The sequence below is a fragment of the Schistocerca piceifrons genome, chromosome 6 (genome assembly GCF_021461385.2).
Source record: "Schistocerca piceifrons isolate TAMUIC-IGC-003096 chromosome 6, iqSchPice1.1, whole genome shotgun sequence".
Classification (NCBI taxonomy): Eukaryota; Metazoa; Arthropoda; class Insecta; order Orthoptera; family Acrididae; genus Schistocerca; species Schistocerca piceifrons.
This window is the reverse complement of record NC_060143.1, coordinates 161494078-161518430: the sequence shown is the minus strand read 5'-3', so window position 1 is coordinate 161518430 and position 24353 is coordinate 161494078. Positions and strand designations below refer to the sequence as shown.

Below are 24353 nucleotides of genomic sequence, written 5' to 3'. Positions count from 1 at the left end.
AAAACTGTACAGCTGTCGATACCACCAGTAGGTGGCTGCAAAAGACAACAACCTCACTGTTAAATGTGAAGTAGAACACTGTTCATTTACTTGTAAAATGGTTCCGAATGAAATTAACATATGGCTTATCATCAGTATGGTTTGAGCTTGAGAGATGGGCAGTTCAGTTTTGGCTTGGGAGTCAATCATTTGGAAGTAGCAGTGAGCAGTTAGGAGTTGGAATCAATAACCGTGGTAGTGTGCCACAAATATGTTGAAGTCAGCATTGCCCATCCAGTAAGTCATGAGACACGCATAGCTTACTGATTAGTACAAAGCCTATCACTATATGATGGTATTATGGGTTTTTCAAATGAGATGTTATGTATGAAGGTGTATATCTGAAGTTTAGTGCCAAGATCTGATTCTATTAAAGGTTAATTTGAAGGTGATTTAATGTGATTTAATTTAATAATACTGGGTGCATCGCAACTGCTACTGACCTTTTGTATGTCAGAAGAGGTTAATTTGATCTTTTGGAGACATTTCATATGGATCGGAGACCCAACTGTTCCAAAGTAATAAACGTCAAAGTTAGTTGAGATGAAGCTTTTAGATAAATGTGATATTGTTGCGGATTTATGGGCAATGTGTGAGATTGTAGCTCCATTACACAGTTAGGTGATTTTCTCACAGAAACTATGTACATGTGGCCACAACATTGTATGGTAACATCATTGTTGACTGATTTAATTTTGTTTAATTTTGTGCCTCAGATTTCCAGGAGTAATTTTGGACTCATTGGAACTGAACAATAACCACAGAACTATTTGACTGAGCAAATACAGCAGGCCCAGCCACCTCAAATACAAACTAACAAGTGGCTTAAATTAATGTCTTTAGTTTGCATGATATAGTGGTCCAACACCTGAAGTGACTCTGTAGCCTGACCTGTTACATGTCAGAGCTTAAAGGACAGTAGCCCATAGTGTTTTATTTTTATTTATTTTATTGATACTTAGTCTGCTTATCAGGGGGTTGTCAGCCCTCAGTAGCATATCAATGAATGATCATATTGTGAAATAAAATGAAATATTTTAACAATGAATTAAAAACAGACCTGACTCATCATCATCATCATCATCATCATCATCATCATCATTTACGACTGATTATTCCTTTCAGCATTCAGTCTGGAGCGTAGTCCCCCTTATAAAATTCCTCCATGATCCCCTATTCAGTGTTAACATTGGTGCCTCTTCTGATGTTAAGCCTATTACTTCAAAGTCATTCTTAACCAAATCCAGGTACCTTCTATTTGGTCTGCCCTGACTCCTCCTCGCCCCTACTGCTGAACCCATGAGTCTCTTGAGTAACCTTGCTTCTCCCATGCGTGTAACATGACCCCACCATCTAAGCCTGTTCGCCCTGACTGCTACATCTATAGAGTTCATTCCCAGTTTTTCTTTGATTTCCTCATTGTGGACACCCTCCTGCCATTGTTCCCATCTACTAGTACCTGCAATCATCCTAGCTACTTTCATATCCGTAACCTCAACCTTGTTGATAAGGTAACCTGAATCCACCCAGATTTTGCTCCCATACAACAAAGTTAGTCGAAAGATTGAACGATGCACAGATAACTTAGTCTTGGTACTGACTTCCTTCTTGCAGAAGAGAGTAGATCGTAGCTGAGCGCTCACTGAATTAGCTTTGCTACACCTCGCTTCCAGACAACTCTACAGGCCTGACTGCAATAAAAAATTTGTTTTTAACTATTATCTGTTTCAATCAGAAGATGACTATTGTCAGACCATTTATACCATGAAGGTTGGTAGTGGCTGTGAATGGAGAAGGTGTTGTGACTACACAAATGTCGACTGCTCAGCTGGGCAAATTACATGAAATGAATTGACAGCAATATTATTCTGTGAGGTTTAACAGTATGAGATTGACCACCAATTAGGTTTGATTTGTACTAAAATTAAGAAAGGCAAGAATTGTTGATTATTAAGATAGCTGGTCCCAAGAAAGGCTTCGTGTTCCAAACTAATACAAGGGACATTCAATAAGTATTGAAACACATCTTTTTATTCTGAAATCAAGTTGGTTTCATTCAGCATTCCAATACACCATATTATTCCCTATCTTTTGGCTACAAAACCCTATTTTTCCACATAATCTCCATTCAATGCCACCTTACTGGGAGGGCATGAATGCGCACATGGTACCACTCTACTGATCGATACTGGAGCCAACATCTTGCTGCATCAATAACCTCCCCATCATCCACATACTTCTTGCTGCAGGATGCCTCCTTGATTGGGCCAAACAGATGGAAGTCAGAAGGTGAGAGGTCTGGGATGTAGGATGGATGAGGCAGAATGTCCAATGAAGTTTTCTGAGCTCCTCTTGGGTGTGCTGACTTCTCTGAGGCCTTGTGCTGTCAAGGAGAAGATGACGTTCATTTGAATTTTTGTGGCAACAAACATGCAGAAGTCATTTCTTCAATTTTCTCAGGGGAACACAATACACTTCATAGCTGATCATTACACCACGAAGGACGACATCAAACACAATAATCCCTTCAGCATACTGGAAGATTGTCACCATGACTTTACTCACTTACAATGAGGCTTTGAACTATTTCTTCAGAGAAGAGGCAGTTTGGTGACACCATGAACTGCTATTTTGTTTCCAGTTCAAAGTGATGAACTCATGTTTCATTAGAGCTTATAATTAAATTTCCTCAAGGCATTTAAGTCTCATCTTTTATCTACGATAACGGTGGAAGTTGAATAAATGAATTAAAATTTGTGCTACAGCCAGGACTTGAACCCAGGTCTCCTTGATTACTGGGCAGGAATGCTAACCATTACATCACTACAGCACTATGGTTCACAGTTTTGCATGGACTACCCAAGTCTAATGTCCTCTCCAACACACATTTCAAATCATATCTTCAGCTTATTTTTCCCCCTAAATAGCCATTACTGCTCTGAGCTCTCTGGCATTGGAATAGCACCTCAGTATTGGACATAATTGGGAAATCCTGTACCTCAGCTGACCGTATAGATCTTATAATTAAATTTCCTTGTGACATTTACCATATTTACTCGAATCTAAGCTGCACTTTTTTTCTGGTTCTTGTAATCCAAAAACCTGCCTGCGGCTTAGATTCGAGTGCAAAGTAAGCGGAAGTTCTGAAAAATGTTGGTAGGTGCCACCACAACTAACTTCTGCCGTCGAATTATGTAGCACTACACAGGCATGCTTTACAGGCACAAAGATAAATACTGGCGACAAAACCTCTGCATAAAAAAAAAAAAAAAAAAAGGGGGGGGGGGGCGGAAGACGAGCTTTTTTCTTCGCCTCGAGTTTCGATCACTGCATTTTCATACATTATTCAACAAAGTAAATACAAATTCTATATTCGTCATCTTCGAATGTAGCAGTATTTCAACATACTACGAAAATCCGACTGGCAAGACTGTTTGGGATGTTTGTCAATATGGTCAACTCTGCGTTCTGAATTTTTTCCAACCTGTGGCGAGATCATTGCTAATAGGAACTTTTATGAATTGTGAATCACATGCAGTATTATCTTCACCATAAAAATAAGATGAATATAAACATTTCGCCATGTATTCTTTCGTGCTTGCTGCTATCTCATTTAAATCCTGTCTGACTAATAAACTGCAAAACTAGAGTGAGACAACAGCAAACACGGAATAATATACGTATCATGTCATGTTTATATTTGTATATTCTTATGCCTAATAGTGGTACAGTCAGAAATGAAGCACAGCAATTGACAAGATTTTTAAATCTAAGATGACTAATTTTTGTGCAGAATGTAATGTACTACAGAGGCGTCTGCAAAGATTTTCAAACAAAGAAAAATTTTTGCTAAACTCTTGTTCAGAACACCTTCTATCATACACAGTCTATTATTTGGTTTTTGTTGATCATTATCAAAGAAAGCAGCAGTGTAAGTAACAACAAATAGCAGTCTCTTGCCATTGTTTTGCTAATGAGACAATTCCTCTCTTTTTTTTAAATTGTAACCGGTGTTAGTGCGCACAAAAGCAAGTCATGCCGCAAGCGGCGACAGGTCGTAAACACACATTATCAGAATGCGACAAACAATGCATGACACAGTACAGTAATGCATTTTCAGCATAGAGTGACGTAAACACCTATAACAAAGAGAACGGCACTTATCAGATCAAAGAAAAATAAGCAGTCAATTCAAACCAGACGAAGTACGTGAAAAAGGAAGGGTACCTGTATAAATACAGACGGAGCACCTGACGCATAGCAATGGTTTACATGGTAAAGCTTAACTGCTAAGCTTGACTCGAACCAAACTACTGTAGCTGTATCGCATTCATTCGATCTAAATTGTGTCTCATATTACAGTGGACCAACTTTGTTTCGATTTGGAGGTGCGGCCTAAAACTTTTCTCTCCCTTGGAATTTCGAGTCTCAAATGTCAGGTGCGGCTTAGATTCGGGAAAATTTTTTTTTCCCTTGATTTCGAGTCTCATTTTTCAGGTGCGGCTTAGATTCGAGTAAATACGGTAAGTCTCTTCTTTATCTATGATAGTGGTGGAAGCTGAATAAAGGAATTAAAATTTTTGCAATCGCCAGGAATTGAACCCGGGTCTCCTTACTTACTATCTAGTACATCCCCATGATCACGTTTCATTGCCTGTAATGATGTTCGGCGAAAAACTGTCATGATCTGCCTCATAATGTGCAAGCAGTTCTGCGTAGTTTGTCCTTCATTGCTCTTTATGGTCTTCTGTTAAGCAACAAGGAAGGCAGTGGGCACACACCTTTGAGGACCCTAACTGGTGGATGAATGTGTCAGTGCTACCAATAGAGACATCTAGTTGAGTAGTGAGGTGTTTGATTGTGATCTGTTGATCACCTCACTTGAGTGTCTGTGCACATTCCATTCACAAGTGTGTACCCAACTGGATGGCACACAGGAGATTGGACAGATTTGTGCAACTTTATTGGAGTGATAACAGTCGCTTTGTCAGTGTCAGGTCTCCATACTACAAGTGCCTATGAATATCTGTGCTGCTCTGGTTTTCCTCCAAAAGAAATTCAATGACAGCTCTCTGCCTGGAATGCACCTCTGTTACAGACACCACAATGAAGGCTATGTGTAGTGCTGCCACCTACTGGAACTTCATGAAATTATGTCACACAAAAAAAGTGTGTTGCACTTCTTATTGAACATTTTTCATATCATTTAAACAATAAAGTATTATCATAATGATGAGGGAAAATGGCAATAACAGATTACAATATCATCAATTTGTTTTTTAATTTGTTTGGAAGAAATAATTGTACAAGACTTATTCCACACAGTATTTTGCTTACAAGTCTAGTAGAGAGCAAGTTAATTTATCACTCGTATACTAACACACTTGAAGACTTTCATGAGTTCATTTGATGAATGGTTTATGTGTTTAAGTGAAATAAATGCATCATTAATAATGGGAGCTACACACAGAAAAGGCTAATGTCAAAGTAACCACAATCATTGACACTGTTGAATTGTAGGTGCAATCATATGGCAAGGTCCCACAATCTTTTAATAGAAAAGCAGTCAGTACAGTGTTAACATTATGCTCTTGTGGAAATAGTACAAGTGCACACTACATTTGAAGTTGGTGTGGCTAGTACTCAAGCGCAGCACTGTACGATTGCAGCTGCTTCAAGTAGCACAAAACTGGAAATGAATATCACCGAAGTGCTACATCTGGCAAAGATGATTTGTTGCTTGGATTACACACTATTAAGGTGGAGTCCTTTCTTAAAGCAGTGTTCCTGATCCAATCAGTGAACACTGTTTTGTAGTATGCTCAGCAGGAATGTTGTTTGATAAAGACACATGCCCACCATAATACAATACACATAGCACGTTAGTGTGGAGTGTTAATGGTTGTGTGTTGGTGCTGATCCCGTAACAAGTAAAACATAGAACATCAGGAATCAAGTGTCGCTCCTTCACAGGGCCAGAGGCCAGAACAGGTACTGTGATATGTAGATATATTTACTGGACATCCTAGTAAAGTTTTGCACACATTGTTAATGATTCTTTTGCTTATCCAAAAGTGGCACAGTATAAGAGCCCCCAGTGGGTTCTGAAAATTGGCATGAACTTCATTTCCTTTCACACCTTTCTTTATGAAGTACTTAACCACTGCTTGAATCTTGATGTTTTTGATATTCACAAATCACTACATGGGAACAACAGAGAGACATTTGCACCACAGATCTTTACCCAGAGCACTGACGTGTTATGTGTTTACTTGTAAAGGATGATCTATTATTACACGGGAATCTCTTTGTCTAGTGCAAACATCTGGTGGTTATTTTACCAATTTTTCAAACTACCCCGTATTTGCATCATCAATGAGCTTTCGTGCATTCATTTTTACATAGCTTTCAAAGAATGCATTTAATATTGTTTCACAGGATGTTGCGTGGTGTTCATCAATTACAATACTGCAATGATCCCAATTGATTGCTGGATAATTAATGTCTCATCCAATGCCAGTATGACTGGGAAACATACATACTAGCAAGCTGAGGGTTTCTTTAAAAATTTTGGTTATATCTGGGGCTAAGACTGTTGCTCAGTTAAAGTGTGCAATTATAAGTTGATTCACATGAAACAATTTGGCATGCTGTTTCAATTTTTATCTTGGTGAATTTGGGTTTGTGTACTGTGTTGCAGTATCAGCTCAATACTAGCCAAGGAATGTGTGGGCCAACCACCAACATAATTCTGGAGCTGGAGGCTGTAGTAGTGATGGCATAGTATGCTGCAAAGCAGTGTTCTGCCATCAATGGTAAACTGAGTTGCTAATTGCTGCAGCACAACATACCATTTGCACAGTTGACAACTTAGTGGGGAGCTACCTCTTGTCATATCCAAACCACCTATCCATTTTTGTTACACAGACCATGATCAGCTCAGAGAAACAAACGGTGACGCTTTATGCAAGGACCTGCCCATCATTTTGTAGGACAAAGCCGAGGCACATATGGCACAGGTTGTGACTGACTTGTTCCATTTATAAGGGGCAGGGAAGTGCTGCATCACCCACCACAGTCCCCAGACTGTGATTTCAACTTGCTACTCAATTGAAGTAAGCACTTCATGGCATTTGCTTCAGAACTGTCACAGAGATTCCTTGGGCAGCAAACTGCTCCACTTGAACAATCAACACAATTGGTACTGCTAAGGGTTTACTACAACCTCCACATCATTGGCAATGGCTATACATGATGCTGGTGTCTACTTTGAAGGACAGTAAAACTTCAAAACATGTATCTATTTAATATAAGTTGTAAATACAAGGGCAATTCAAATGAAAACCTTAAAAGTGTTATAGTATTTTTATATCAATATAATGGAAGGAAACATTCCACGTGGGAAAAATTATATATAAATACAAAGATGAGGTGACTTACCGAACAAAAACGCTGGCAGGTCGATAGACACACAAACAAACACAAACATACACACAAAATTCAAGCTTTCGCAACAAATTGTTGCCTCATCAGGAAAGAGGGAAGGAGAGGGGAAGACGAAAGGAAGTGGGTTTTAAAGGAGAGGGTAAGGAGTCATTCCAATCCCGGGAGCGGAAAGACTTACCTTAGGGGGAAAAAAGGACAGGTATACACTCGCACACACGCACATATCCATCCACACATACAGACACAAGCAGACATATTTCAGACATATGTCTGCTTGTGTCTGTATGTGTGGATGGATATGTGCGTGTGTGCGAGTGTATACCTGTCCTTTTTTCCCCCTAAGGTAAGTCTTTCCGCTCCCGGGATTGGAATGACTCCTTACCCTCTCCTTTAAAACCCACTTCCTTTCGTCTTCCCCTCTCCTTCCCTCTTTCCTGATGAGGCAACAATTTGTTGCGAAAGCTTGAATTTTGTGTGTATGTTTGTGTTTGTTTGTGTGTCTATCGACCTGCCAGCGTTTTTATAGTATTTTTAATTGAATAAACAAAAAACTTACACCTATTTTTTTTGATGTAGTCTCCCTCATCTTGAATGCACATATTCTATTGTTTTGGAAGTGCACAGATACCATTACTGCATGTGTAGCCAGTTGTGCAGGACATTTCTGACATTTCATCATTTCTGAAATGCCTGCCTCTCATTGCTTCTTTGAGTGCCCCAAATAGGTGAAATTTACTAGGAGTGAGGTCTGCTGAATAAGGAGGATTTAATTTTCTGAAAAGTCTCAACTGTCTTATGGTTGTAAGTGGTCATGCATTGTCACACTGTAGCAATAATCTTCAAGTCAGAAGTCCTCGTTGTTTAATTTGATTGTAGGGAGAAGTTGATTTTTCAGCATGTCTGAATAAGAAGTAGTGGTTATTGTCATTCCCCTATCCAAGTAATGCTCCAAAATTACTCCATTTGCATCCCAGAATAGAATGAGCATGACATTTCCAGCAAATGGTTGAGTGCTGGGTTTTTTTTGGTTTTGGTGGTGAGCTGTAGTGTCGTTCTGTGCTTGACCTTTTCACTTCTGGTTGGTGATAGCGGATCCAAGTCTCATCACTTGTAACAATTTTTCGCAGAAATGCATCACCTTGGATGTGGAAATGATGCAAAAGTTCTTCAAAGGCATCGACATATGGTATTTCAATTCAGCAGTCAATTGATGTGGCACTCATCTTGAAGACACCTTACTGAATTGCAGTATATTATGAGCAACTTTCTGCACTGAACCTATACTAATCTTCAAACTTTTGGCTATTCTGTTCAGAGTTATGTGCCTGCTCTCCATTACAAGCATCTCCACTAATGCAATGTTCCTGTCTGTTACTATGCCATGAGTCTGCCCTAGTCTTGGGGCGTACTCTACAGACGTTACACTGCCTTCAAACTTCTAATGCCTCACACACTTGCTGCAATGACAAACATGAATATCATACTGTGCTGTCATTCTGCGATGATTTCGATTGGTTTGATGCCTTCACTACACAAAAAACACATCACAGATTGTTGTTCAATAATGGTGCTTGTTGACAGCTAGGCGGTCCTCTTGTTGTAGATGCTGCTATGTTCTCCTGCATTGTAGCATCACTCTGCCACCTGTCTGTCACTTTCTGAATGTCAAAGAATACTACTGCCACCTATTAACTCTATCACACAACTTTTCAAATTTTTATGGAACTTTTAAGCTTTTCATTTGAATCACCCTCATAAATAATTGCCACTATTAAAGTTCCATGTTTCATATACAATAAAGCACCTTTTATCTGTGAATGTCACTGGTGAAATCTTCTCCAGTTATCAATAAAGTAGCAGTATCATCCAGACACAAATTTTCAACAATTGTACTGCTCATAATCTTCAAGGAAATATTTTAAGTACAAAACTCTTTGAAACACTGTTAAGAAAAGATGCTTACTTCTGTACACCCACTATCACCCCCCTTCCCTCCCCCTGATGAGATTTCTACTTTTCACAGTAGGGCCACGATACCTTGGAGATGATAGTTGCCGTGTTTGTGTGAGTTGTTCATGTATGAATCTGTCTCTGCATGCATGGTTTTCTTCATCTGATGAAGGACTTTGCCTGATAGCTGAATAATATCCGTCCGTTAGTGTACTTTTATTAATATGCCTATCTGCCTCTGAGTGCCTCCTTTATGTGGTGAGTAGCAATCTGTCCTAATTAATATTGTCTTTATTTCTTAATGTCTGTATGACCCAAAAGTACAAAAGGATCTTATAAATTATTTCACTATAAAACCGATATGTAGGAAGATAACTGCTATTCAAACTTACACAAAATGACTTTTGCAATTCCATTGATCTATACAAACTTTCATAATATTTAGGGTCATATTAATTACAGTGCTGATAAGAAACAGTTAGTATATGGTGTAGTTAAAAAGTAGCACAATTGGCAGGAAACAGAATACTGAGTCATTACGAGTATATGTTGAGCAATGATACAAGTTGTTTTAATTTTGCTTATGTAATACTGTGTGAATGCTTCTACACGATTATTAGTTTCAGAACATGCCATGCCATGAGAGAAGAGAAGGCAGAATTAAATGCAAGTTAACAATGAGGAAAAAAAGAGGAGTTTAACTGTCTGTCATTTGGTACAGTCAATGCAGGTCCCCAACAATGAGACTATATGATGAAGAATAAACTAGAGGAGGATGAGAAACAAGTGTTTAAAAGTTAATGTTACTCTCTCTTTGGTACAAAAATAATTAATGAGATAAAATAAAAGCCTTAATGGTATTTTTCTATAAGAAGTACAGCAGCAATTGCTACTCTTGAAACTGATGGAACTAATTTTACGTATTTACATACTTAAATATGTATCACCTAGTTCGTGTTTGATACTATCTTATAGATGAGTAAGGATGATCCAAGGAAAATGTTTATGTGTGTGTGTGTGTGTGTGTGTGTGTGTGTGTGTGTGTGTGTGTGTGTGTGTGTGTGTGTGTGTGTATATATATGAGCACACATGTGAGTGCTTGTGTGTATATGTACATGGTTGAATATATCTAAAAAGAAAGATGATGAAACTTACCAAACAAAAGCGCTGGCAGGTCGATAGACACACAAACAAACACAAACATACACACAAAATTCTAGCTTTCGCAACCAATGGTTGCCTCGTCAGGAAAGAGGGAAGGAGAAGGAAAGACAAAAGGATATGGGTTTTAAGGGAGAGGGTAAGGAATCATTCCAATCCCGGGAGCGGAAAGACTTACCTTAGGGGGAAAAAAGGACAGGTATACACTCGCACACACACACATATCCATCCACACATACACAGACACAAGCAGACATTTGTAAAGGCCTTTACAAATGTCTGCTTGTGTCTGTGTATGTGTGGATGGATATGTGTGTGTGTGCGAGTGTATACCTGTCCTTTTTTCCCCCTAAGGTAAGTCTTTCCGCTCCCGGGATTGGAATGATTCCTTACCCTCTCCCTTAAAACCCATATCCTTTTGTCTTTCCTTCTCCTTCCCTCTTTCCTGACGAGGCAACCATTGGTTGCGAAAGCTAGAATTTTGTGTGTATGTTTGTGTTTGTTTGTGTGTCTATCGACCTGCCAGCGCTTTTGTTTGGTAAGTTTCATCATCTTTCTTTTTAGATATATTTTTCCCACGTGGAATGTTTCCCTCTATTATATTCATATCATTAATTTGAAGCCAACAATCACGTTTGTTATTGTTATCGTTATTGTTATTGTCACTGTTACATTTCGAAGTCTTTTCTGTCGTCTTATTTCCTCCTTCTGTTTTTGCCAGCAGTTTCACTTTCTATTCACCTTCTCCTTTTTTACCGTAATCCAGTATACAATTTTATCCCGTCGATATACACTCAATAATACGTAATAATACGTAAATCACTTCGAAAGCATAACCAAAAAAAATTTTTTTTTTTTCTTTCTTCCGCTTTGCTGCTATAAAATCCACCGTTTCCAGTCCACAAACAGTTCCTTTTAGCTATTAAACAACCCTTTCGGCAGTTTTAATAACTTTTGCTTTATTTCCATTTCCGTTTTTCTCACATCACCGATCATTTTTAGCCGCTTCCCACAGGTTTTAACGTCATTATTTCTTCATCAAACAATTGTTAGCTTCATTTCCATAATCTGCCACCACCAAACCACTCCTTTTAATACATCCTCACGTAGTTTTTTCGAAATTTTCCCGAATTTCTCCACCCTTAACGTGTTTTGGCGGCAACACAACCACCTAACCTTTATGCACATCATTATCTACCTACACAAGTTCACCACAGGATCAACATAGCCCAGCCCTAACCAACCCTTTTTCGCCTTCTTCACACCAGATCTCCATTTGCTTTCTAATTTTACCTTTATCTCTCCCCATATATTTTTTCATATTTATTTTCATTTTCATTTCAGCCTCGTGTTCCACTTTCCACCTTCTAGTACCATGTCACCCTCACAACACCTTCACAACGACCCCATTAAGTTTTATTTACATTCCCTCCGCAAACATGCCTGGCCTTTACAAATGTCTGCTTGTGTCTGTGTATGTGTGGATGGATATGTGTGTGTGTGCGAGTGTATACCTGTCCTTTTTTCCCCCTAAGGTAAGTCTTTCCGCTCCCGGGATTGGAATGATTCCTTACCCTCTCCCTTAAAACCCATATCCTTTTGTCTTTCCTTCTCCTTCCCTCTTTCCTGACGAGGCAACCATTGGTTGCGAAAGCTAGAATTTTGTGTGTATGTTTGTGTTTGTTTGTGTGTCTATCGACCTGCCAGCGCTTTTGTTTGGTAAGTTTCATCATCTTTCTTTTTAGATATATTTTTCCCACGTGGAATGTTTCCCTCTATTATATTCATATGTACATGGTTGCATACATATGGGCATCAACTATGACAGGAAGGTACAATTCTTACATGAAGGCACATAAAGCAGGGTAAACAGATGACACAAAATAGCTACAGAGCAACAGTAGAGTAGGCCTACATAGCAGCCTTGTACAGATATATAACTGTTTATTTCTATTGAAGCCCTTATTGCATACCAGAGCAGTATCCTTACCTTGAGAATAAAATTATCTTCAGGCTGGAGTTTATTATCCACAGCAGCTTGCTTCACCATTTTTTCAAAATCTAGATCTCGTTTCCTAGGAACATCCAGTGCAGGGAACAGATCCCCAATGAGACCCATGAAGACAGGTACATCATCAGTAACTATCTTTGGTATATTGAAATCTCTCAAGGCCCGCATTAACACTTGATCTTCTGGTCTCTCTCGGTCACTACGCTAAAATTATATAAAAATGACCCATTAAGTGCACTATTATTAAGGTTATTTATGATCTGGTTATTCAGAAAGTGAAAACATCCATGCACTTTGCTAATGTAGATATATTTTCATCTGCACACTGTGATAATGTAGGATTTATGTAAATGAATTAAATGAATGACTGGATGAGTGGATAATGGCTTATTGAGGGATTATTACTGACAAGCTACATAAAGGTTTAATTATCACTGCAAAGAAATGAAGTTGCCCAGTTCATCTTTTGTTTCTTTGCATGTTCATGTCCACAGTTCTGGTACACAGTGACAGTACTGATGCGTGTATGAATTGTGCTTGTGTGAATGTGTGTGTGTTTTCTACTTCAGAACAAGGCCTTTTGGCCAAAAGTTAAAATGAATAGCACTCTTTTTGTTCTGCCTATCTGCAGCTCAGTGATTCCTATATATGGTGAGCAGCAATCTATTCTTTTTCATAATATTGCTGTTATTCCATACAGAACTTTACATTGTTTAAAAATGAATTCCAAATTTTTGTAGGTGTTAATTAAAACTAAAATTAAGTCCACCCCTCAGGCATATGAGTAATCTAGTTGTAAACATGGCCAAACTTGCTTTCTTTAATTCGAAGTTTAGATTGATTCTCACGATTAGATTTTGAAGATATAGAATCTTTGACTAGTTCATGACAAAAACTGCTATAACATGGTAAATGTAGCATTAGGTAATTATTTTCAAGCAAAGAAACATGCAACTACCATATGGACTGGTAACAAAATTAGCCTGCTCTGAATCAGAGACTCTGATACAATCCAATTCCTCACAGAGCAAGTAGTAAACACCAACTGATAGCACACTATTTACCATGCAATATTCTTAATTACTGTCACTGATTTAAAACATTTATTTGGCAAACTACAGCATAGACAAAGATGGCTTTGTGACATGAAAAAGAATGTGAAAAAGGGAGTCCCAGCTAAAGCAAGGGGAAAAGTTCCCAATATTGTCTACAAATATGTCTAACAGAATATTGAAAACAAAATTTCAACGAGACAAAATGTCTGGCCAATATTTACCTTCAAATGATGAAATTCCAAGTGCTGCTGATAGACAACACATGAAAGCACAAAAAAACTATCGTAGCGTGAGGAACTATTAATTCCTTCCTCACGAAGGGAAGAGGGTTGTTTCGGGGAACCTAGAAAGGAGGAGCAGGTTGCTAAGATCCCAGGATGGGGCAGACCCACTATTGTGACAAATGAAGTGGAAGGGGAAAGGGGTAATCAAAATTGTCATTTTCCCCTTTTGTCCTCACAACAAGTGGGTACCTCTCACCTGCCTGGGGTCTGAGATATCTGCACTCCCCTCTTCTTTCTTAACCTCTCTTTATGTATCCCTCCGCCCTCCATGTGAAAGGAACTCATAATTCCAAAAGCTACTATCTTTTTTCGTACTTTTATATGAACGTATTGGTTCCTGAAGGTAAGTACTGGCTAGCCCTTCTGTCTCTTTGTAATTTTATAATTTTCTAAAGGAAAGGTTAATTTTGAGGCAACACTGACATTGCAACTTTACATTATTCTGTTAAGAATGTGATTGGAATTATTATATTAAGTATGATTCCAAAGGTCTGAAAATAATATAAAAAACATAAGGGCCAATCAAATGAAAACAAGACAGATGGAAAAAAGTAAGTAAACTGAACAATATTTTAAAAGTAGTCACCACAACTGTTAATACATATATCCCACAGCAAGACATGATGGTGAATGCCTTCATGGAAAAAAGTTTACAGTTGTGTGTTGTAATGGTTCTTTATTTACGTGACCATTACGGCACTCCAACCCCAGTTCTCGATACCAGTAATATCAAACTACTTTTCTGAGAAGTAACAGACATATTTTTGTGACAATATTCACATTTGGTTTTATTAGTGTATAGTTACTCCGATGTATCGATATATTACAGTGATATGGTTCTTGTGTGTATTCATTTCAGTGAGACTGTCATAATCTTTGATTTACTTGTAACCGTTTTGGCATGTATGCACACAGAGCAGTCTTTGTTTCACTTTGCAGAAGTTAAGTTGTTATTTCGGTTAGTAAAAAGAACAGTCAAGTTTTGTGTTTGGTTAAAGTGGAAATTAAATATATGTAGACTGATACAAATCTGTTTTCTTGATGATGTGACAATTAAGAAGAAGTATATGTGAATTTACAATAAGTTTATTAAAAATGTGGATCGTGAACACCAAGTCAAAAATTATTTCTACCATGCCATTGTTCTGATCTGGGATTGTTTGATCATTAAGAATTTCCTGAAAAATGCATTTGTTAGGTCTTCAAATATTGCTAAAATACAGATCTGGACCTTCTAGCAGTCAAAGTGGAATCACCCTAGAATCAACAAGATGAGCCATAACAACTTCGACGAAATCTACGTGGGAATCCATTCAAGATAAGTGCCAAATTAATGACTTTTTTACAGTGACCTTGTTATTTCTATTCTGATGATACCATCCACAGTCAATAACTTAGTTGTTGCCAAATAAAGCGAACATATGCTATGTGAGCAACACTGTTAATCTGATTTCTAATTTACTTTGCAAGTGGTGGTATTGTTAGACTATGGAACCATGATCGTACCCAGGCATGCATCTCTTCACAGAAAGCATACTGATGGCCTCGAATCTCTTTCATCAGAGCTCCAAAAATATTGAAATTGCATGGGGAGAGGTCTCGCCTGTATGGAGGATGTGTAAGTGTTATCCCATGAAACTTCCGCAGCATACTCTAAACAACCTTAGCAACATGTTCTGACTGTATACTGGTGATTGTAATAAATGTGCTTTCAGTGCTGAATGGTGTATTTCGTGGATGACCTTGCTTGTGGATTTGGACTAGAGTCTGGTTATGACATGATATCATTTGGTGGAGACACTAGGTACTCCAAAATATCTACATCACTGTGGCTCCAATTAAGCAATGTAAATGTCATAGTCTACATGTACAGAAACTGAAATGCAGGCAGCAGATCATTCCCACCGTCAGTATATTTTTTATACCAACAGGCTCCAAACCAGTAGTAAATCAACTGCACATCAAGCATTCATAAGTGTTTATCAGAGATGCCAGTTGGGACCCAATGAAACTGTGGAAAGGATTTGATTGAGTAAGCAAATACAACAGATGGGATGACATGATGTGTTTGGCAGATCTGTACTTTTACTTGGACAGCAAAAGCCAGCAGAGGTACGAGAGCAATAAAGAGAAGCTTAATATTTGGGATAAATTCCAGGCTGAACTGCAGACAGAAAATTGGATGACAGTCAACAATAAGTCCACTTAGCAGAAAAACAACTGAAGAATATAGCCCAATGTCATGGGGAGACAACACTGTCCTACATACAGAATGTATTGAGCCTATGTCACACTGTGAATCCAAGTATTACAGCATCTCATTTTCTTGATGAAAGGAGTTGCAAAAGAAATGTACCAAGCTCTTCTGATAAATAATGTCATAACAACAGAGGAATTCATGAAGTGGTGCCATTGCATTGAGGAAATGCAGCAGAAAATCCACCAAACAAATGAGCCAGGAAGAATAGACTCAGACTTATGTAGTAGCCCTTGAACAATAACTCATCACCCAATAACTGCAGGTACAACCAACTCCTATGCCAAGACTAATACCCCATAGAAGAACAGACATTTGGATACCTGGGGGCAACATGCTGGTGTTTTTTCCACTGTGGACCCCATAGACTTGTCATATTGTATTGCAGAGAAAGAACATGAGTTTTTTGACGGCTACTGCATCACCAGATGTCAACTATAACAACAGTTCTCTTCACACTAGTCAACTGTAGACCTTTATAGTTGACCTGTGAGAAGTAAACCATTGGCATGTCCTGGATGAGGCTGTTACCTGCATGCTGTAACCATTTGCCACCATTATACAGAAGTGCCAGTTATTTGTCTGTCTGCTGACTTCAAGAATTCTTTGTGATGCAAACAGGTGAGACTACCAAAGATACAAACCCTCCATGATGGATGATAGTTACAAACATGTCAGGAAATCTCACTGACATCAGCATCAATGGCCAACCTGTCCAGAGGGCACTTGACTCAGCCTACCTTTTCTTTAATGTTAGATGCTTATCACTGTCAAGTAAAGAAAACTATGTTTCATAATATGAAAGTGATTGTGTTTAAAGTTACAAATGGGAAATTCATCTAGCCAACAGGATCCTGTATCGTAACAATAACTATAAAAGACATAACGTACCCCTAAGAATTTGTCAGTTTAACAGAATGTAATCACGATGATGTTCTTGATGGGACTTCTTGCAGGCACCACAAGTAGTCATAGATTTTGCAACATCAGAGCTCCAGCATGATGAACCAATTCCAACAAGCAAGATTGCTCTGGGCAGTTGTTTGCTGTTGAAGACATTATTATCCTGCCATCATTAATGAGATGGTGTCCAGTCATCAATTGAGTTGCTTATTTAATCTGTGGAGCTTTTGCTGATAGCAAAAAGCTTCTCAGACTCACAAACAAATTTACATGCCAGTGACAATCATAATCATTGTTAAGTTGTCAAGGTGAACTTTGGATCAATTGTCAGGAGCAGCCACAATTCACCGAGAAATATACATGTTTAGGGACAGCTGGACCAGTCTGTAAAGGGTAATTAAGTATCATCAATGAAAAATCGTGCTCTGCTACCACTACAGACAATGCAGGAGAGCAAGCAACTATCAAACTGCCAATAGGATCTGGCTTGAGTGAGGAGCAATGTCAGCAACTTAATAGTCATTCTGCACGAATTTTTGGATGCTTTCAAATCCAGAGTGTAGAAAAGATAGACCAGCGGCTCACTGTACAACACAGTATCAACACTGGGGATGACCCACCAATTAGGCAACACTCTTATAGTGTTACCAGCTGAGTGATGGATAATTTGGAATGAAGTGAAGAAGCCACTGGAGGATGAAATCACTGAATCTTGAGAGTGTCCATGGTCCCCTCCTGTGGTCCTTGTAAAGAAGAAGGGTGGCAAATGGCATCTGTACAGATTGTCAATGACTGAACAAAATCACAAAAAAGGATGTCTATTCATTGCTGTGCTTTGATGACACCTTAGACTGCTTGGAGCATATTATTTCTCAGCTATGGACTCGAGACAGGCTACTGGAAAATTGAGGTTGACTGCAGAAAGACAGCTTTCATACATCCTGATGGCCTCTGTGGGTTTTAAGATATGACATTTTGACTCTGTATTGCTTCAGCCACCTTCAAACATATGATGGACAACCTGCTTCAATACCTTGAATGGACACCTTGATTTGCTATCTGGATTTCAGTTAAACAACATCTAAGGTACCTGACAATCATGCTGAAGAGTACCGTGAATGCAGGCCTCTACCTGAATCCAAAAAATGCTCATTTGTGGCCCTAGAAATGAAAATCTCTAGACATCTAGTGACTGATGATGGGATATATCCTGAACCAGAGAAAATAGCAACAGTCACAGATTTTCCATCATCTCGGCATATTCCTGATGTGAGAAGACTTCCCTTAATGTTGAAAGTTGTACATTAGTTGTTGTTGTTGTTGTTGTTATTGTTGTGGTCTTCAGTCCTGAGACTGGTTTGCTGCAGCTCTCCCTGCTACTCTAGCCTGTGCATCTTCCAGTACTTACTGCAACCTACATCCTTCTGAATCTGCTTAGTGTATTCATCTCTTGGTCTCCCTCTATGATTTTTACCCTCCACGCTGCCCTCCAATACTAAATTGGTGATCCCTTGATGTCTCAGAACATGTCCTACCAACTGTCCTGTGCCACAAACTTCTCTTCTCCCCAATCCTATTCAATACTTCCTCATTAGTTATGTGACCTACCAATCTAATCTTCAGCATTCTTCTGTAGCACCACATTTCGAAAACTTCTATTCTCTTCTTGTCCAAACTATTTATCGTCCATGTTTCACTTCCATACATGGCTACACTCCATACAAATACTTTCAAAAATGACTTCCTCACACTTAAATCTATACTCGATTTTAACAAATTTGTCTTCTTCAGAAACGCTTACCTTGCATTGCCAGTTTACATTTTATGTCCTCTCTACTTTGACCATCATCAGTTATTTTGCTCCCCAAATTGCAAAACTCCTTTACTACTTTAAATGTCTCATTTCCTAATCTAATTCCCTCAGCATCACTCGACTTAATTCGACTACATTCCATTATCCTCGTTTTGCTTTTGTTGACGTTCATCTTATATCCTCCTTTAAAGACACTATCCATTCCGTTCAACTGCTCTTCCAAGTCCTTTGCTGTCTCTGACAGAATTACAATGTCATCGGTGAACCTCAAAGTTTTTATTTCTTCTCCATGGATTTTAATACCTACTCCAAACTTTTCTTTTGTTTCCTTCACTGCTTGCTCAATATACAGATTGAATAACATCGGGGAGATACTAAAACCCTGTCTCACTCCCTTCCCAACCACTGCTTTCATTTCATGTCCCTTGACTCCTATAACTGCCATCTGGTTTCTGTACAAATTGTAAATAGCCTTTCACTCCCTGTATTTTACCCCTGCCACCTTCAGAATTTGAAAGAGAGTATTCCAGTCAACATTGTCAACAGCTTTCTCTAAGTCTACAAATGCTAGAAACGTAGGTTTGCCTTTCCTTAATCTAGCTTCTAAGATAAGTCGTAGGGTCAGTATTGCCTCATGTGCTCCAACATTTCTACGGAATCCAAACTGATCTTCCCCGAGGCCAGCTTCTACCAGTTTTTCCATTCGTCTGTAAAGAATTCGCATTAGTATTTTGCAGCTGTGGCTTATTAAACTGATTGTTCGGTAATTTTCACATCTGTCAACACCTCCTTTCTTTGGGATTAGAATTATTATATTCTTCTTGAAGTCTGAGGGTATTTCGCCTGTCTCATACATCTTGCTCACCAGATGGTAGAGTTTTGTCAGGACTGGCTCTCCCAAGGCTGTCAGTACTTCCAATGGAATGTTGTCTACTCCCGGGGCCTTGTTTCGACTCAGGTCTTTCAGTGCTCTGTCAAACTCTTCACGCAGTACCGTATCTCCCATTTCATCTTCATCTACATCCTCTTCCATTTCCATAATATTGTCCTCAAGTACATCGCCCTTGTATATACCCTCTATATACTCCTTCCACCTTTCTGCTTTCCCTTCTTTGCTTAGAACTGGGTTTCCATCTGAGCTCTTGATGTTCATACAAGTGGTTCTCTTATCTCCAAAGGTCTCTTTAATTTTCCTGTAGGCAGTCTCTATCTTACCCCTAGTGAGATAAGCCTCTACATCCTTACATTTGTCCTCTAGCCATCCCTGCTTAACCATTTTGCACTTCCTGTCTATCTCATTTTTGAGACGTTTGTATTCCTTTTTGCCTGCTTCATTTGCTGCATTTTTATATTTTCTCCTTTCATCAATTAAATTCAATATTTCTTCTGTTACCCAAGGATTTCTACAAGCCCTCATCTTTTTACCTACTTGATCGTCTGCTGCCTTCACTACTTCATCCCTCAAAGCTACCCATTCTTCTTCTACTGTATTTCTTTCCCTCATTCCTGTCAATTGTTCCCTTATGCTCTCCCTGAAACTCTGTACAAACTCTGGTTTAGTCAGTTTATCCAGGTCCCATCTCCTTAAATTCCCACCTTTTTGTAGTTTCTTCAGTTTTAATCTACAGGTCATAACCAATAGATTGTGGTCAGAGTTCACATTTGCCCCTGGAAATGTCTTACAATTTAAAACCTGGTTCCTAAATCTCTGTCTTACCATTGTATAATCTATCTGAAACCTGTCAGTATCTCCAGGCTTCTTCCATGTATACAGCCTTCTTTTATGAATCTTGAACCAAGTGTTAGCCATGATTAAGTTGTGCTCTGTGCAAAATTCTACCAGGCGGCTTCCTCTTTCATTTCTTAGCCCCAATCCATATTCACCTACTACGTTTCCTTCTCTTCCTTTTCCTACTACCGAATTCCAGTCACCCATGACTATTAAATTTTCCTCACCCTTCACTATCTGAATAATTTCTTTTATTTCATCATAAGTTTCTTCAATTTCTTTGTCATCTGCAGAGCTAGTTGGCATATAAACTTGTACTACTGTAGTAGGTGTGGGCTTCGTATCTATCTTGGCCACAATAATGCATTCACTATGCTGTTTGTAGTAGCTTACCCACATTCCTATTTTACTATTCATTATTAAACCTACTCCTGCATTATCCCTATTTGATTTTGTGTTTATATACCTGTATTCACCTGACCAGAAGTCTTGTTCCTCCTGCCACCGAACTTCACTAATTCCCACTATATCTAACTTTAACCTATCCATTTCCCTTTTTAAATTTTCTAACCTACCTGCCCAATTAAGGGATCTGACATTCCACACTCCGATCAGTAGAACGCGTTTTCTTTTTCCTGATAACGACATCCTCTTGAGTAGTCCCCGCCCGGAGATCCGAATGGGGGACTATTTTACCTCCGGAATATTTTACCCAAGAGGACGCCATTATCATTTAATCACACAATAAATTAGTATATATTTGGAAAGTTGGATTGATTCTGCTGTGGTGATTTTGCTGTGGTGCGCATACATAAACTCTGAGATTATTGTCGCGAGTGGTAGTGAGTGAACAATTGTTGTTAGTAGTTGGACGCAGCCTGCAGTGGAGAGAAGCTGCCGACAAATTAGGTCACAGCCTGCCACAACTGTGCTAGTAGCACTGGAGGAGACTTTAGTATTAGTTGAGGATTTTTGGTAATTTGCCTTTTTGCTGCATGTAGTTGATGCTTCCTTGTGCACTGGAGTGATTTTATCAGATTTGTGTATGCATACATTGAGAGTAACATTTGTAACTTTGTTATGACCAGATAAGTGATTATTGATTACAGACATATTGGAATATTTAAAGTTGTTGCTAATCAAACTGTGGAAGAAAAGGAAAGATCTGAGTAATGTCTGTCAGTGTTTAAATTTTCAATTTTAAGAATATAGTAAATTAGAAGTTTTTATTGGTTCCTTTCAATTTTTTTTCGCCACTTAAGGCTTGTTGCCCAAACCCACCCTGATCATTCTATTGTGGCCATGCATTGCACTCTGCATGGATTGTAGCATTTCTTTTGAATTAGTTTAGCACATTGCTGGATGCAGAATATTCTCATAGTTGCAGCAGCAAGACAAGGTAAGATGTCTGTTGCATGCAGGAGCATTATTGTATTAATTGTTAGATGTTATAATCACAACCAGATACAAGAGAATTTGCATTTCCATGGTTTATAAGAAGAGTGATAAATATCTCCCCTTTTTTCCTCAATCAGTATTCTAATGTTGTAATGTTGTCAGAGATGAAGCTTTACACATTTCTATACATTTTTCACAAGAACGATAATAATTACCAAATATAGAAGTAAACAGTTTTGAATGTGTTTGTACTACCGGTGATTCATATAGGATTTCTGTACCATGATACATCCCTTGCAAGACTACTGCAGGAAGGCACCAAAGTTTCCTGGAACAAGGTGCAAGAAAGATCATTCGATGTCCTTAAGGAGGCACTAACATTTTCTCTTGTCACAGCATTAAATGACAACAATGCCAACACAGAACTTGACACCAATGCTAACAGTTGTGGAACAGATGTAGTCCTAGAGCAAATTGAGGAAGATGCTGAAAAGGAGAGAGTTTACTTTACAAGTGATAAAGAGTGCTTGCAGTTGTTTGGGCCATCATCAAGTTTGACCATATTTGGCAAACTACTTGTGTACCACTAGTGGTATGCAAAGCCATTTCAGGTAGTATGCTTACAAGTAAACAAACCCCACACCAATATAAATAAAATTACTAACTTAATGTTACTTTATTTTTAAAGTAAAATGATGGTGAGAAAACCGACAGGTAAAAGTACCATCTCTGTAATAAAGAAAATGGATTTACCGCAGAATATTTGTTTTGGACAGTGTGCAGGACACAGGAAGATCAGATTGTACAGTCCCCATACTCCGTTCATTAGCAGTCACTGCCTCCACCAGGAATAATTCATCTTGTTTTGATGTTGGTGACATTTTGATCAGGTATTTTTGTTGTTGTTCAAAAGTTTTCGTAACGTTTTCCAATTGCTGTCAACTTATGGATGTGCCAATGTGTGGCGCTGCAATAGTCATTACACTGTGAACAGTTTGTTATCATTATTGTCACTTTGTTGGGCATTATGTTAAATGACCTTATGACATGAAGAAAGCTTGTGTCAATGCTCAAGCTTCCACACTTGCTCTCTCCCTCTCACCTCAGGGCTAATTAAAAACTGAACAAGCTGTTAAGACACTATGCCAACCACTGTAAGGAAGGCCAATGATGGAAGTATATACTGCAATCACGTCTGGTGCATTTAGTACCAATCCTGCCTGAAGCAGCATAATTCCACAGAATTGGAATCAACCTACGGGGAAAACTAAAAAATTAACAAATGGGAATCGTAGGATAAAATAGTCAGCACTGACTATCTCACCCACTCTGCTGTCACCATAGCTGTGCCACCTGCCAAAGATAGGGAAACTGCAAAATTCCTTGTAGAAGACATCATTTTGAAGCAAGGAGCACCCTGTGCATTGATCTCTGTTCACGGAAAAGTTTTCCAGTTGAGGCTAGTGTCAGAGGTAATTTCAACTTGCAACACAGAATGCTTCATTAAGACACTGGCAGACATGCTCTCAATGTATACTGGTAGTGAGCAGAGACTGGGATACAGTACTGCCCACCATGACATTCACATTTAGCACTCCAAAGCAACCCTACAGAGGCTTCAGACTGTTCTTTCTGCTCCAAAGTAATTGGGCTGGAAAAGTAACAAATACACTGTTCCTCCCATTTCGACCAGACAAAACTCAGGATGACTTTGTGGAAAACCTCGTCACCAGGACCAAAGGAGGGGGGTAGCTTGTTTGTATACAGATCCTGGACATCCAGGAGAAAGACCGAGCAATGAGGTACTGCCTGGAAGACTTCGTATGGAATTTTATGCCTATTTGGAAAGTAGTACTATCAGAAAGGTTCATGGAAACTGAAGACCCAGTCAATAACCATGAAACTCTAACAAGAGGGGCTACCTACCTCCGACACTCATCTTGTTAAGAAGTATGTAACAAGATGACCAGAATATTAGGATCAACCACTGGCACCATGTAAAGGAACACTGGAAAGATCCAGATCCAGGAGGCTGTAGTTGGCTCCAATAAGAGCTTCTGAAAAGGCTCCAATGAGACTTCCTGAAACTGTGAATTGCTGTTTCTCCAGGAGAGGGAGCAATGCCACAAGCTTTAGTGCATACTATCTGGCATAGCAGTTAGTCTCACTGGCTGATGTGTTGTGGGTTACCACTTCAAACCCAACCACCAGCAAATATTTGTTATTATTGTTTCTGGAAGTTTCATGAAATATCTTATGTTTGAAATGTTCGTATATTGTGGAACATTTGAGGTTTGTATAAATAGC

At 38.8% G+C, this 24353-nt stretch overlaps 1 protein-coding gene across 1 annotated transcript in view; it reads right to left on the bottom strand.

Annotated features, from left to right (window-relative positions):
* The window catches only part of LOC124803208 (dynein beta chain, ciliary-like), a 586091-nt gene that overhangs the window by 213701 nt on the left and 348037 nt on the right, over positions 1-24353 (bottom strand). The window contains exon 21 of the mRNA XM_047264389.1: positions 12587-12811. Coding sequence (XP_047120345.1) covers positions 12587-12811 — 225 coding nt within the window. The remainder of the gene's footprint in view (positions 1-12586; positions 12812-24353) is intronic.